Source organism: Alnus glutinosa, chromosome 8 (genome assembly GCF_958979055.1).
Source record: "Alnus glutinosa chromosome 8, dhAlnGlut1.1, whole genome shotgun sequence".
Classification (NCBI taxonomy): domain Eukaryota; kingdom Viridiplantae; phylum Streptophyta; class Magnoliopsida; order Fagales; family Betulaceae; genus Alnus; species Alnus glutinosa.
In genome coordinates, this window is record NC_084893.1 from 23,146,423 (window position 1) to 23,163,762 (window position 17,340).

A 17,340-nucleotide genomic window follows, 5' to 3' on the forward strand; every position below is an offset into this window, starting at 1 on the left:
TGACTTGTTAGCCGTTGACTAGGCTTGGGCCTTTAGGACTGACTTTCGGGCCGAGTCGATATTGGCTCTAATTTGATGTTGGCATACTACTCAAAATGAAGTCGTGACGTTTCTTACAAGCTACCTCCACGGTCTGTAGCTGGTGCCGTTTTAGATTGGTTCCAAAATGACATTATTCTGTTTGGGACTGGAAGGCACCTACAATGGGCGTGAAACGACATTGTTCCCTTTTAGTGGGACACTGTCGTTTTTTTCTGGGTCGAAAGGCGCCTTTTCAGCACATTGTGAAACAGTGCTGTTCCAGAGGTGGAGTTTTTGCTTCAAATTTGTTAAGAGAGTTTCTTTTGGAAAAATACTATGTTTTTTATATTGAAGAATAGATGATTTTTTTTTTAATAACACTCTTCGAATTGGTACCTTCCCGTTAGTATCTACGCGTTTACGATGTATTTTAAACCACACACAGTGACAGTTAAAAGCTTTTCTTCTGATTTGGCGATCGATTGATAGAGATTGTAAAATGCCACCAATTATGTCAAACTCAAAATTGCCTGTTGATGGTCTTGTAGACAGACTTCCTGTAGGATTATTTAAGACTCTCTCAATTTCTCTCTGTCTTCCATAATTTGTTGCTATGATATACCATTGAAGGAAATTGAAAGAGAAACAAAAAAAAAATGATTTGAAGGGATTTCCCCGTCAAGGTGGAATGCAGGAGGACAAAGAACAACTAATTCTCAAAATGATCGAATTTTGTGTGTAAAACTTTCTTGACCAATAATTGTATATATTGTTTCTCTTTTTATTAATTTTCATAGAAATTATCACTTTTTACAAAAAGAAAATGATTTGGTGCGGAGATGAGCATACTTGTTATAGTGTAATGATCATTTCTTACATCATCAATTACATCATTATTTAAACAAAAGAGTGGACCCAAACAAAACCGGTGCCCAAAACATAAATTTCATGTATGCATGATTATGTGGATAACTGTTGGTTATTTAATGCGGATCGACAACTGTTCGGTCGTGGATGGGGCTAGTGATTCTCAGTGAACAGCACATGATTTTGCTTCTGGGAGAGTATTTCATATGATTTCATTTATTGCTTCTTTTTTCTTTTTTTCTTTATTTACTTAATCCACGGCTTCCAACTGCCTACATGGCTTTAAATTTCTATACCTAGTTTTCAACTGCCTTTTAGTTATCTCAAATGGGGCATTTAGTAAAGTTTTTTTTTTTGAGGAATATATTTGATTTTGGGTTTTGATAAAGGTAAAAATTAAGAATTAATTTGGTGGAATCTACAAATAAAAATTGATTTAGTAAAATTTTGAGATGTGTTTTTTAAAAAAACATAATATTTTTACAAAATAAAAGAAAATAAATATATTTTTTTAAAAAACAAAAAAAGTGTATGGTTGTGGTGATCTAGTGGCTTTGGCAGTCATTGCGGAGCTAGGGTTGCCACGTCCGTCTTGCGGCCGCCCTCAACCGCATTACTTCAATACCACCCCAACTGTTTTTTTAAAAAATATTTTACTGTTTTTATTTGTTATACATATAAATATATAATCAGCTCCGCTATTAAATATTTTGTGTTTTATTTTTTGAGAACTGTTTTGTAGTGAAAAGAGTTTAATAATTTATCTTATCTTAAAAAGTGTGTTTGTCATAAGGTTACATCTCAAATATGTATGATTAATTAAAATTTGAAAAGCACATCCAACGTTTGAGGATCTAAAAGAATTTTTGAAAATTTTCTCAAACATGTTATGTTTACCACTTCTATATAACTTTCGTATAACGTAAATAACTTTTTTTAAAATCAATAATTGAATACGTAGGATCCGAGATTCAATGGTTTATTTGAAAAAAAAAAAATTATTAAAATTGTATAAAAATTATAAACGTATCATATTTCGTTCGGTTACCCTTTATGTTGGAGTTGATATTTTTTTTTTTTCATATTCGATTATTAAGTTAAAAAAAAAATAAAAAATACTCAAGCATCCCCCCTGGACTAGTGTCCTTTTCAGGGATCTAACCTAGCCGACCATTTGCTCATGGAAAAAGAAAGAAGAAAAAACCATAAGCCCTGGCCTAGCCTTTAAGAAGAGACACGTAGGTGTCAGGCAACCTATAAACTATTGCCTACTACTTGACTTTATTTCTTTATTTTTTTATGAATTACTTGACTTTCTTTCGTTGCTGGAGTATATGAAATTCTTTGAGCCCTCGGATTCTTACACTTGGGTATTTCATAATTTTATGCATATATAGTTATAGATGATTATCTAGATAAACTCCACATATTTTGTGACGTGAGTCAATGACTGTTGTTAGAGTTGTGACTTCTATTATAATCACGACCGATAATTTTTAATACAACTTGTAAATTCAACATAAAATTAAAGAGTTAGAATTAAAAAGTTTAACTCGTTTAAATAAAGGTGTATTTGAGATTGCGATTTTGTAGACAAATAATACGATTTAAAATCAAATTGCAAAAAATTAATTGTTTGGGAATGCGTTTTTAAAAAATTGTGATTTAAATTTTAATGGTTAAACATCGATTTTGCCAAATGTTAACTGTGTTTTTTTTTTTTTTTTTTTTTTTTTTTTTTTTTTTTTAAATCGTACATTTTAAAATCGCAAATTCAAACGGATCATAAATAGATCGGGTTAGGGTCGACCTATATATACACAACCTGAACTCGCGAGATCATGACAGACAATTTTTGACATAACTCGCTAACTAGTCACAAACCTGATATAAAATTAACGGGTCAGTATTGAGGGGTTTGACCTAATTAATTATAGAGGTTGAATTATGGTTAACCTATACAACCTTATATCAATGGCTCGAACGACCCGAACACGAACTGCCACCCCTAATTATAAGAGCTTTATTATATTGCATTAAAGGGTTTAAAAAGTAATTTTTGTACGTTGAAAATTATGCAAAGTAATAAGCCTGTTTGGTAAAAACACTTAAAATGTACTTATCTAATTTTATTTTATTTTTTTCTCTAAAAAGGGTCAAACTATACTTTTAAGAAAAGCTTTAAAGTTTTTTTTTCTTAAAAGCTATTTCGGGTTATAAAAACTTTATTTCCCAACATAATTTTAAAACAAACTATAAAATTCTTACAAACTGATTTATCAGTTCACGTGCTTTGTCAAATATTTTTTTACCAACGGCACCACGTAACATTTATGTAGACCGCAATGTAAGTTTATAAAAAAATTGTATAATATTTTCCATCTAATAGTAAAAGAATAATAAAAAATAATAGAGGCAAAGTATATAACATGTGGGACAGTGGGGGGACCCTATTGAGTCCTTTGTGCAAATGAACAAGGTCAAAAAACATGTCCTTGGATGGTCCCATTATAAAACTGAAGTTATGGTATATGATTCCAGATATAGAAAAAAATGTCCCTTCATGAATTGGACAATTAGATTAATCGGTAATCAAATAATTAAATATAAATATGTGTAGGACCAGAGGCATAGCCATATAGTACCCTCTTTACTTTGGAGGGTAATTCCTCCCACCTAACACTATTTATGAAGTAAACTGAAACCGATAAAGGTGTGGAAAAGCCAACGACCAGATGCGGTAAACTAAGCCTAACTTTTCCCTAACTCCACGGAGAGAGAGAGAGAGACTCAAAGTCGTAATAAATGGGCTGGACGCTCTTTGGGAGCGCGTGGGTTCACCTGCTGCTTATAGCAGTGATAAATTGTTAAATTATAGGGAAAGTCCAAGACTTCCTTCCTACTATCATCTAATTATAAATGTATGATGAAAAATATCTTTAATAAAATAAAAATTAATTAAAAAGAAAATTTTTTATTTTCTTTTATTCAAACTAAAATGTATTTATGTATTTTTGTCTTACTGAAAAATAATTATGGTTATTTTTGCTAGTCCTTGAAACCATTTTCAATTAGGTGGTAGTTTCTAGTACCGGTCGAAATTCGATCGGTGCCGGAATCCGACTAAACTGGCTACCTTCACTGGATTCTGACTAAATTGACTGGAATCTGGCGGTAGATTTCGACCAGTTGGCCGAATTTGACTAGAATGGTCGGGTTGCAGCCATCTAGCCAGAATTTTGCCAGAATGGCCGGAATCTGGCCAGAGTAGCCAACTTCGGGCCAACTGGCCTGGATTCGACACATGTGGCCAGAGCCCGGCGTCCTTCACCAAAATCCGACCAACCCAGATTCCAGCAAAACTGGCCGAAATTTGGCAATGAATCTTATTGGTTATCGGTAATTTTTTGCCGTTGGTATTTTTTCATACAAGCCAAACGCCGGAATATATTTTTAGGGAAATCATTTTTTCTGAAAAATGATTTCATTAAAAACATTTTACGATGGAAACCATTTTACGTCGAAACAAACGGAGCATTATATTAAAAGTAACATGTGTTTCTTAATATTTGAAAAGCACACGTTTTTTAATAGGATTAGTAAAACTCATGTACTTTTCATATGTTCAAGGGATACATGTTAATTTTAGAAATTGAATTGGAGAAATTTCTTCAACCTAATTTGTAAGAAATTTTTGTCTAAATTAATAAGGATTTTTTTTTTCTTCATAAAATTTGTGTGCACAACATGATTGAAAAAAATGAGATGAAAACTTTATGTTGCCATATAACTGGCCTGAAATTGCACGATTTCTTCATAAAATTTGTTTGCACAACATGATTAAAAAATGAGATGAAAACTTTATATGTCATATAAATTGCCTGGTCTGAATTTGGTGTAGCAACTAGGTGGTGCACAATATGGGTGTACATAAGGATGTAGATGCGATTATTTGTAAAATCTAAATTTGTATCTACATAATACGGATGTCACTTTTAGATATCCGTATTTGCTTGGTTATTGTGGTTATTATTTGCTATTCACATATTATGTAATTGACCTATTTTAGTATTTTGAGCCTTCTTTTGATATTTATTAGGGCATATTTTAAACGATTTTGAAAATAATTTAAACCGATTTTTAGTATTTTTGGCTTGTTTAAATTTTTTTAAGTCCTAATATTTTGGAAATATATTGATTTAATATTACTTTTATCTTTTTGCCCAAGTGCTATACGATAAAGAAACACAACTAACCAAACAAATGTAAACATAATCTATACCTAATCCAAAACAACGTCGTTTTATGAATTTATTAAATATAGTACATATATAAAATATATAATATATTACACATAAAGGGCACGCAAATATAGTTAAGCCTCATGAAGCGGAGGTCACTAGTTCGAATTCCTCCTCTCCCTCTTGTGTGAACATGTCAAAAAAAAATATAGTTATTAACTGCATCCGCATATTATAAAACTGCTATTCGTATCTGCATACACGGATAGTGATTTTTGCTAACCGTATCCGCATCCACATGTGCAGATTAGGAAACGAAAACTTTTATCTTACCATATACATCGTGTCATCGTGTATCATTATGTAAATTTAGACACATTTTGAAAAATAACGATTTTAAAACATAGGTAATGAAAATGTAATATTTAAAAATACTGTTTTAACTTTTGGTGAAATAGCAATTCAGCCTTTAAAATCGTAATTTTGTCTTTAAAATGATGCATTTTTTAAAATGCACCGCATTGTGAAAGTTAAGTGATTTAAGATTATATTCATCTTAAATAATAATTAAATTATGCCGTAAGAATTGTATTTTCAATTTATATTGAAAATATAAGATTAAATTACACTTTTACAATAAAAAAAAGGATTTTAAGAAAAATGTTATTCCTGTGAAAATAATTTTACAAGATATCTCATATCTGACCCTCCTACTGACACGTATTCTTATATAAGATTTTTTTTATATATTGTTTTGAGATTTTTTATTTTTTATTTTTTTTAAAAAATCTAATTTTATACTAACCCTTGATTCATAAGCTTTCCACAATTACCCATAAAACTAGAGCCGGCAATCCATGTTGGCGTGTCGGGTCAACTTACGAGTTAATTTGATACAGGTTAATCTGAGCTCGACCCATTTAATTAAACGGGTTAAACATCTCATCTCTGACACCACAACCTATTTAAATTAGTGGGTGACATAACATGATCTGTTAACCTATTGAATAAACAGGTTGTATTGGGTTAACCCGATCCGACGCGACCCACATAACCAATTTAATAAACAGATCATGTTGAGTTGACTAAAACATGTCATGTTTCGACTTGTATATGAATTTAAATGTAAAAAAAGAAAAAAGAAATTTTAATTTTTATGAATTTTAAATATGAATTTATATGAAATTTAGCATCATAGGGTTTTATTTTTTAATTGTAAAAAATAAATTAAAATTTAATTTATATGGATTAAGCAGGTTGACTTGGAATTGACCTGTTTATTAAACAAGTAAATTCGGGCCGACTCGAGTTTACAGTAACCCGATTATATAAAATTTTAATCTATTAATTTTATATTAAGTTCGTGTCGTATTTACAAATCGTGTAAAAAATTATCAATTTTACGTAAGACCAACCTTCTAAATACAATTACCTAACCTAATTAAGAGCCTCAACAAAACAATTTAAGGTATAGTACCTAAAATTTTGCTTTCAATTGCTCAATGTAACGTCTTTGCCCTAAGAGCGCGTGACTATCGGGCACAAGAAGAATGTCTTTTTTGGTTTTTACACGCATTCGGCTTCCCCTACTCCTCTCTCACTCTTCACCCGAAAACTGCCGGGACACACTCACTGGTCACTCCCACTTCGCACTATAAATAAGCGCCCAATAATTATTAAATACTCTTTATCAAATTCACATAATTTTTATTTCATTTTCGTTTCATATTTCTTTTTAATTTTTTTTTTCTTCTCAGTTGTCTGAAACTCCATCTGGGTGTGTCTCTTCCTCTCAAATCTGTGGAGCCTTAGATCCATGGCTTCCATATCCAAACCCTAGATCACTCTATCTAGGGTTTCAATCCCTCTCTGTGTGAAATTGGTGCCTGCAACACTGTTTCTACGGCACAAGAGCAATTATTTTCAAGGTACTGTTAGTGAATTGAAGATTTTCAGTCTCTTGGTGTAGTTTTTTTTTTTTTGGGTGATTTTAGGATTTGGCTTTTTGTCATTTGTTGGGATTTTATGTTTTGCGTCTCTGGGTTGTGAAGTAGGGATTTTTTTTTTTAATAGAGAAGTGTATTCCAGTGCAAAAGAACCGTGTATTTTTTTTTCAAGGCATTGTGGATTGGGTTATCACTCAGTTCTATGACCGTTTTCAAGATTTTAGGGTTTCTGCCACTTGCAAACTGTAACTTTTGGGAGCTGTGAATTGCTGGATTTGATAGTGATATTGTGGTTCAGCTGGAACTCAATGCTTGGTTAAGATACTACTTTGGGGATTTTTTTTCTTTTTTCTTTTTTATATTTAAATTTAAGTTTGTCAATTATGTGCATGGAAGACGAGGAAAGTAGTGCAAAATTGGAAGATTTGAGGGGTGAATATTGATTCAGGAGGAGGTTATTGTTGTTGGGGGTGGTGTTGGTGCATAATGGGTTGCCTTTGTTGCAAGCCCTCTGCTATTGAGGACAGCAAGGAGAGCCCGAGAGAGCGGTTATCGAGCAAGGCCTCATTGGAGTGGCGGGCATCGAGGGTGACCTCGTCAAGAAGGGAGGAAGTGCATCGAGCCAAGGATCGATACGACAGTAATGATGGGAGGACGATGTTAATCGATAAGCAAGCGAATGGTTCGGTTCGGTTACACAGTGAGCATTTGGAGAGGAAGAGGGAGAAGATGGAGTATGTTGTTGCTCAATATCCGGGGATGGGTACGGTTCCAAAAGCTACAGAAGGGGAGCAGATTGCAGCAGGGTGGCCTTCGTGGCTTGCTGCAGTGGCTGGAGAGGCTATTAGAGGATGGACTCCACGGCGTGCAGATTCTTTTCAGAAGCTGGATAAAGTATGCTCCTTTTGTCATTTGTCTCTGCAAAGTTACGTTATCTTTTATGTCATGAGAATGCTTGTGGATCAACGCAGACGATCGATTTTTTCTTCTAAAATGTTAACTTGCTTTATTAATCAGTCCAATCACTCAATGTAGAATCATTTTATTGATTTTATTATTGAAATTGCTTGTGGGCGTATATATACTACTTTACAGTTAACTTGTTTCCTCGTGGTTCATATGGACTTTCTGAATCAAAAGAGTGAAAAAAAAAATGTTAAATGTACCTATCATCATTATTACCGATAGGGAATTGTTGCTATAGGGAGGGAGTGAGTGAGTGAGTGAGTTACTAGCATTTAGACTTCCCTTAACTAATAGCATTGTTCTTTAGTAGTCTCACCGGTAGTAATATGGTAAGCCAATAAGTTTAGTTCAAATGGAACTTCCTCCGCCTGTAAGATGAGGGTGGAGGGTCAGTCATGGGTTCGAGACCCACTGGATGCATGTATAACTTACCAATAGGAAATAACACTTGTAATTAGTTAAATTTGTAGAATATCTTCTCCTAGACTGTTTAGTGGCATGGGAATTGTGGCCATTTAGACTTATCTTTATTTGGGGTCTGATGGGTAATGCTAGGACCGTAAGGAGGTGTGCGCAGGTTGTTATTGGGGTCCATTGGCTGATGCTAGGACCGTAAAGGAGGTGCTTGCAGGTTGTAGAGGGAAATTTGGTAGGTGTGAGAGTGGTGTGATCTGGGGAGTACACTGGGAGTATATAAAAGGAAACGCCTAACTAGAGAAACAACTAAGAAAATCAAGAAAACTAAAAGATCAGGGGAAGGCATAAGCCGTATACCAAAGATACAAAGTGTGATAAAATGAGGATAAAATCTCCTCAGAGGATTTCTCCACGTCCTCAAAGCTCCGATTATTTTTTTCCCTCCATAAGCACAAAAAAGGCAAGTACGTGCCATTTTTCACATCGTAGCACTCCTCAACCGACCCAAAGACCACCAACAAGCAAGCATATCGATAACCGGTCATGGCATAACTCAAGACAACCCAAAACAATTGAAAAGAAAATACCACAAAGCAGAAGTCACATCACAATGAAGAATAAGATGGTCCAAGGACTCTTCCGTCTTCTTACACATGCAGCATCTGTTTATCACAATAACATGGTGCTTCTTGAGATTGTCCAAGGTGAGGATCTTTCCAAGAGCTGCCGACCACGAAAAGAAGGCCACCCTTATTGTATGAGCTCAAGAAGTAATGAACACTTGCGCAGGACTAGTTTGGTTGAGTCCTTACAATATGAGCTCTTCATGTAATTAACACTCATACATTACTTGTTTGGTTGTTATTCTTTCTGTTCCATTGTCCATTCTTGTTTGGGTACCATGATATTCAGCTACCTAATGCTCTTAATGTTGGATAGAGGTAACGTAGCTTAATAGAATTTAAAAAAAAAAAAAATCAAATTAATTAATGTACCTCTTACAAGCGGTTCTTTGGTTTCTTTTGTTTATTACCTAATGCTGTCCACTTTAAGTTGATATTTCCTGTTGGCTGGTTTTGGTTTGTTTTATGATGATATCTATGTTTGTACAGATTGGCCAAGGAACTTACAGTAATGTTTATATGGCTCGTGACCTTGAACATAATAAAACTGTTGCTTTAAAGAAAGTAAGGTTTGATAACCTGGAACCTGAGAGTGTTCGCTTTATGGCAAGGGAAATTCACATTCTGCGTAGGCTTGATCATCCCAATGTAATAAAACTGGAAGGTCTAGTTACATCAAGGATGTCTTGCAGCTTGTACCTTGTCTTTGAGTACATGGAACATGATTTGGCAGGGCTTGCTTCACACCCTGGTCTGAAATTTACAGAAGCACAGGTATTATAGGATTTTTTTTTCTTTAATTTATATATTTTTAAAATTTTCCCCTGCTATAACTGCAATTTGCTGTTTGATTCTATGCTTTGCGTCTTGTTCCCCATAAATGCAGTCCACTGTGATTTAACTATTAAATAAGCTTCCAGAAATTTAATATCCAGAAATCTTGGCATATTATATTTATTTTGTTCTTGTTTAGTTTGGTATTTTGGGTTCTGATGTTTAATTATTCTATTTGCAGGTTAAATGTTACATGCAGCAACTTTTACAAGGACTTGATCATTGTCACAGCCGTGGTGTTCTGCATCGTGACATAAAGGGTTCCAACCTTCTAATTGACAACAATGGAATCTTGAAGATTGCAGACTTTGGTCTGGCAAGTTTTTTTGATCCCCATCAAAGTCAACCACTAACAAGCCGTGTTGTAACTCTTTGGTATCGGCCACCAGAGCTTTTACTTGGAGCCACTCTCTATGGAACGGCTGTAGATTTATGGAGTACAGGTTGCATACTTGCTGAATTATATGCTGGCAAGCCTATTATGCCTGGAAGAACTGAGGTATTTTTTTTTTCTCTTTCTTTTTGGTTTCCCACCAAGCATGTAGAAATGATGCCCTTTGTTGCTTGTGATTTAATTGAATCATCATGGTCCGATGTACATATTTATATAATAGGATTAATACACATGATCTACTGCTTTATCTATTTGGCCATTATTAAAGGTCCAAAGAATTTATTGGATCAATCATTGTATTTGTTAAGAACCTCTCTTGGAATTCTGCTTGCAAGGAGTGATCACTATGTCACTATTTCAAGCCATGCAGTTTATGGTTGCTAATTGGTGGTAATTTGAAGGTCTAATGTTTTGATTAATTTTTTTTGGGTCATAAAACTGTAGTGAAATGCTGATATTTTTCTTAATTAATAGTTGAGCAGAGATAAGTAACAACATTAGGGCCTGAGACTTTGGTTGCAGTAGGGAGGAATATGTTTCCTTCAAAAAAATGTCGTGAATGTGGAAATGTGAGATGGAAAGAGATGATTCCTGCGTTCAGTTGAATTTTAATATTTAGTTATGAAGATATTGGTGGTCACTGGTTGTAGAAGGCATCTGGCAGTTTTGTATAGTTCTAATAGACACCCAAATTACCTGAATTCTCATTATCATTATACTGAATCTGAGGCAAATTAGAGGTTACATGGAAAAGTCATCCCAGTAATAATTGTGTAGATAATGTACTATAACCAATCATGTGCCTAAAATCTATTCATCCTTTTCACTCTAAGCATGCTTTTTTGCTTCTCTTACTTAGAAGTAGCCTAGTTGTTTGAATTTATTACTAAACTCTGCATCCTTTTGCCTTGTAGGTGGAGCAATTGCATAAAATTTTCAAGCTTTGTGGCTCACCTTCCGAGGATTATTGGAGAAAATCTAAGTTGCCTCATGCAACCATATTTAAACCCCAGCAACCTTATAGACGATGTGTTGCAGAAACATTTAAAGATTTCCCTGCACCAGCATTAGCATTGATGGAGACTTTACTTTCCATAGATCCTGCTGATCGCGGATCTGCAGCTTTTGCTCTCAAAAGTGAGGTATGAAGTTTTAGATAAGTCCGATAGAATTTTTCAATTGTTGTTGTACTATTGATTTTTTATCTTGATATTTTTCACTTTTTACTGTTAAATCACTACTATTTGTCCCAAAAGCTTAAACTCATACGAAGGGGTAAATTTAATCACTTAATCAATACTTCAGCTCTCCCATCACATGTGGGCTCAAAGTCCCATATAATAGATGAGGTCCAACACGTAAAATATTTAATTGAAATGGAAGGTGAATGACGGAGAGAAGGTTTAAATTCAGGACCTCTGATACCATATTAAATCATCACTTGTCCAAAAGCTTAAGCTAATAGGAATGAGTAAATTTAATTATTTAATCAATACTTCAGCATTTACCATACAATTACTCTAACTAGTTAAATTTGGAAAAATTTTAACCATTTTTTAATGCTATTTTCATGTGGCAATTAATTATTGTGGTTCTTGGTAGTGCGCTGCTGCTTACTTTTCTTTTTCTTATTTTTTGGTTTATGTTTTCCAGTTCTTTACGACAAAACCACTTCCTTGTGATCCTGCCAGCTTGCCAAAGTATCCTCCTAGCAAAGAGTTCGATGCAAAAGTGCGGGATGAGGAAGCCAGAAGGTGAACATTTATTTTTTCGAAGTCATAGATAGTGGATACATATCCACATAATATAGTTCAGATATGTGAGAGATATGGCAGAAATACAGAGCAAGGCCTCAATAAGAGTAAAAGAAAAAAATCAGAAGAAGATAAGAGAAAGAGAGGTCCATGGGAGGCACATGGTTAATTTTTTTTTTTCTTTTTCCTTCCTTTTTTTTTTTTTTTTTTTTATTTTATTTTTATTTTTTAATTTTTTGGTGGCTTGGGGGGTTTCAGCGGGTGGGTCATAGTAGGTGAGCTTAGACATCCCCCGCTTTATATATTCCAAATTAATTAATTAATTAGACATCCTTGTTGCATTTTATCATATATTTCAAGAATTAATGTTGCCATGTATTGTGTATGCATCTTGTATTTGTATCGTGCTTTTAAGGAATTTATTGAAACTTATGATGTCTGTGCTTACATCATGTTGTTAATTTAGAATTACCTGTTAATTCATTAAACGTTAACCAAATAATGTTTTTGCAACTGAGTTGACAACGGTAGTTTGGCAGTTTCTAAGATACATATTGTGATTGTTTCCTTTTGTGAACTACATCACCATAAAAGATGCATTAATTTAAAATCAATAGCTTGTACATGGGCAAAAATGTTGCTTGTTGGCTTTGACTGTGGGGAACAGGATTGATTCAAGTAGTTTGCTGTTTTTAGACAAACCACATTGATGATTATTGCGCCAGTTTCTGAATTCTATTGGATTTTCAGGCTAATTCACACTCATGCCAATGCCAAAGTGGTAGCTAGTAGAGGTGGTATATGTTCTAATAAACTTGTTTTTACTTACATGGACAGACAAGGAGCAGCAGTAAGCAAGGGCCAGAGACCTGACCTCGAAAGGAGAGGAACAAGAGAGTCTCGAGCCATCCCAGCGCCAGATGCCAATGCTGAATTAGTCTTGTCAATGCAGGTAACCTCGTGTTTATTTTAGTTGTTAGTTGCTTGATGACATACTCAATTACAAACTTTGAAGACTAATAGAAAATAAAAAGAGAAATAGCTCTACTTTTTTGTATGCTTTACAACGTATGGTGAATGAATGGCATTCTAAATGTAAATTTATTGGAAGAAAGTTTAGGAATATTTATTCAATATGATTTTGGAATATGTTTTTGAGTTCATACATCTTGTGCCCATATTTTGTATGAAAGTATTTTATAAGAACTTACTTTTTGAGAAAGAATGTATTCAAGTTGAGGTGATTGGATATATCTTGCACCCATATTACATGTGCTGACTTCTAACTAAATTCCTTAAAAGAAATTGAGTCAAGTGATAATCAGATGTCAAATGATAATTTTATCCTGCTCACTGTTCACCCATTTTGACCCAGTTCCATTTATTCATCGGCTGGATGACATCTTGGTGTTCTAGACATGGACTCATCGTCAGCTTCTTGCTTTGAGCATGATGATCTGCAATGAGTACCATGATTGTTTTCTGAAGTTACCGTGCCAATTTCAACTTTTGGAAATATTTTAATTTAAATTTTCTTATGATAAAGTTGTATCATGTCTCGTTTTCATAACATTAGACTATATTCTTAATCTTTTTCAAATACCTTGTTTGAGTTGTCTAAGCCTTATTAAAACATTCTATGTAAGAAAATGTCTAGAACACTATTGTTTTTCTCTTTTCTTTTTAATCAATGATGCCTCTATATTCTATGTAAATATTCTTTTACTACAGAAAAGACAAGGTCAGTCCAATTCTAAGAGTCGGAGTGAAAAGTTTAACCCTCATCCAGAAGAAGTTGCTTCTGGCTTTCCAATTGATCCACCTAGACCATCACAAACTGTTGAAGGAACCATAGAACCCCAGGAGCATCATCATAAGAGAGCCTCCCATTCAGGGCCACTGGCTCACCGTGCAGCATGGGCAAAGGCTGGGAAGAACCTGGATGATGCTGCAAAGATATCTACTGGGGCTGACCTGTCAACAATGTCAGGTTTAGTGGAAGCGAGGAGGATGTCTGAAGATCGCAGACAAAGGTCTAGTTCTTCACAGCCGGAAGTTGCAAAATTTATAGGCAGATTTCCGGGATCCTTCAAGGAGAGCTCGGAATTTTCAATGCAACAAGATCAAAAGCATCACACACAGGGAATTGTAGGTTCCCATAAAAAAGAAGATGGAAAAATCAGCAACAAAGATCCAATTCTCGTAAGTAGTTTTTATCCCCCCTCAATTAAGTATTTTTCGTTTTCTATTAAAGTTTTGCAACTTGTAATAAATTTTCATATATATATATATATATATATATAAAATGTGTGCATTGAGAAACTTGTGATAAATTATCTTCATAAACTGTTGTTGGTATTACTTGCTAGTTATACAATATATTTATACCATTGCTTATATATTTTCACAATTGTAACGTTTATTCATTGTACTCGGTATTCAAATAGATAGAAGGAAAACCTAGTACTTAGTATTAAGTGAGATTATCCACTTCTAAGGACATTTCATCCCAATGGTTTGCAATAGTTAACTTCCTTAAAGCTGATTTTGCCTTTTAAGCTGTTTAAAAAAGTACTTCCTTTTTGAGTAGCCTAGTCACTTGTTTTTTTCTGAGTGCCTGAGACATTATTCTTGTCTGTATTTGTTTCAGCTGGGTTATGGGTCGAAGGGTCACAAGATACACTACTCCGGTCCATTGCTAGTTCCATCAGGGAACATGGATCAGGTGCTGAAGGACCATGATCGTCAGATCCAAGAAGCCGTTAGACGAGCACGCCTAGACAAGGCAAAGGTCAGAAAAGTTCAGGCGGAAGGGAACCAAATATCAACTAATTCATTATTTGTTTCCGGTCGTTGAATTGTTTGATGCAAACCCATAATGAAGCTGAGCATCATCGGGAAGACCAGTGCCTACAATTTGGTTGGTGAATTTCTCCTGTAACACAAGTTGGTTATTGGGTAGGCGGGTTTTTTTTTTTTTTGTATAGGTCCTAGAAGGATGGCTAGTTGCCATTTTCATCTAAGCTTATATAGCTTATTGAGAAGTCTCTCTCTCTCTCTCTCTCTCTGAGGGTAATCATCAGGTATATTTCCTTTCCACTATGCAACTGAAATTGTTAAAAGTAAGGGCCATTCTTGTAGATGTTATTTATTATTATAACTGTAGAGTATGTGGAAAATGACACTTTCTTTTGTGGTGAAAAGAGTAGACATTGCTTTTTTCATTGCATCACCTAAACGCCCCCTCATACCTTTTCTATGTTTCTTCTCGAGCTTACATCTTCAAAACAACATCTAGGCTTCTTGAACAGCACAAACGACGTTGATCCCAGCAACCACCATGCTTTTTCTGTATTGAATTCCATGTATTTCAAAATCAAGTGTTCAACGATATTAACGATAATCGTGTTGGCGTTGACGCTAATTTTCTCATTTCTCTGGCTGCTTACAAAGCTGGATGTTGGCTTGATGATGATAGAAAGAGCCACCATGATGCACAGCACTTTCGGTTTAAAGTCACCAATCGATCTCCTCAAATTACACAACACTTTCGGTTCACTCCATTCATTAGCCCTTTCTTTTTTCTTTTTTTTTTTTTTTTTTTTTTTTTTTTTTTTTTTTTTTTTTAAAAAAAAGAAAAAGAAAATTTGGGTGAAAAATGTGTCCTATCACCTACACAAGACTAATTTTGATTCAAATTGTCTGTTATACTCCTGCATCATGGAGGGACTGGCCATGGAAGGGCCCAAGGGGGAGAGGCTCACAGTCGGGTTGTGGGTCACAGCCAGATTGTGGGTCACCTAAGTTACTATTAATTATAATTAATTCCGCTAAACAATTGTAATAACATTCTAGTACTTATTTTTTATTATTCAAATACTTCCAATGACCTATCATTTGCATTTGGCCACTCCATAGAATAATCCATAGTTGAATTAAAGTCATAAAATAACTGCCACTTTAATTCACTATTTCTTAATCTTTGATTACCGAATTTAATCACATTATTATTCTTGTACTTCTCAAATCTCATTTTTCTTCATACTCAAGCATGAAGCATGAGATTAAGAATGATTATTTTCATTAAATCTATCGTAAGGGAATATTTGATGTCACTTTTGTTCGATAAAAATAATAGAAAGCAGAAAATGAAATACTTCTAAACTGTGTTACAATGTTGCTTTCTTTGAAAAACAATTTTAACCGACTATTCACCTCATTCTGCGTTTTCCTTCCAACCATCTTCTATATAAACCATCCCTCAAGACCCTCAGACATCTCACACCCCTCCATGCATCCTTGATACCTATCTTTTGAGTGAAGAGATTGATTTTAGAGAAATGAGTGAGTTTGGTGTTGTCCAACTTTTTTCATGTTGTTAATACCCTAAATATGCATTGTAATAAAATCTTAAATGTGCCATAATGTGTTTACAATTAATTTCTCTTGAATATGGATAATTATTTTGAGAAACTAGAAGCTTACACTTATTTTCACAAAACTTTACAATGGCATGACTTAACATAGAGACTTTTTACTGTGACAGGTCAGTTGTAGCTGTAGCTAGAGTTGTAGACTTTTTATTGTATTGTTTTACAGTTGTAGTCTTGTAGATGTGATCTGATTTTTATTTTTTTTTTAAAAAAAGAATGAAAAGAAACTAATGTCATATGAAATTAGGTGTAGTCTCAACTCTCAAGTACTTGTAGGCTTATCATGGCTCTGGACTTTTTTAGCCTTTAAATAATTAAACGGTGCGTTTTTGAAAAAAACTTAAAAAAGTTGCTCAACTTGTCATTGTCTTCAACCTTCGTCCCTACCGCAGTTCCGCTATTTCTATAAAGAGATATACAGTTGAGTTATCTCAGTTATTAAAAAAAAAAAAAAAAAAATCTCACAGCAAGTGGTGGGTAAGTTTGCCAATTGATGAAATGCTGAGAGGGGGGGGGGGGGGGGGGGCATTCCAGGGGACCAGGGCATAATTTTTTTTTTACCAGGAGTAAAAATATTTTTTAGGAGGTGAGGGGGGGGGGCATTTGACCCTTCTCGACCTCCCTTCCCTCTGCCCCTGGCTACTACAATTGAGGTCATGGGATGTCGTTTGCCTTTGTATTAGACTAACATGTGTTTAGTCAATCTCCTTTTGTACATCATTGGAGCATGTTTGTAAATACCCATGGTGTAATTATGGCATTGTGTCGCATATAACACTTTTGTATAGCCATTCTTTTGCATGTAAATGATACAAGGTAAAAGCTTTAAAAATAGGGTTAAATA

The 17,340-nt window shown here is 34.4% G+C and overlaps 1 protein-coding gene across 1 annotated transcript; it reads left to right on the plus strand.

Annotated features, from left to right (window-relative positions):
* The first annotated feature begins 6,737 nt into the window (after positions 1-6,737).
* Positions 6,738-15,290, plus strand: LOC133874869 (probable serine/threonine-protein kinase At1g54610). Its single transcript, XM_062312756.1, has 9 exons — positions 6,738-7,057; positions 7,524-7,969; positions 9,571-9,855; positions 10,097-10,414; positions 11,224-11,451; positions 11,963-12,063; positions 12,901-13,015; positions 13,795-14,265; positions 14,714-15,290. Exons 2-9 carry the CDS (start codon positions 7,562-7,564, stop codon positions 14,918-14,920), a joined length of 2,133 nt encoding a protein of 710 aa, XP_062168740.1. The 5' UTR covers positions 6,738-7,057; positions 7,524-7,561; the 3' UTR covers positions 14,921-15,290.
* Positions 15,291-17,340: the final 2,050 nt, after the last annotated feature.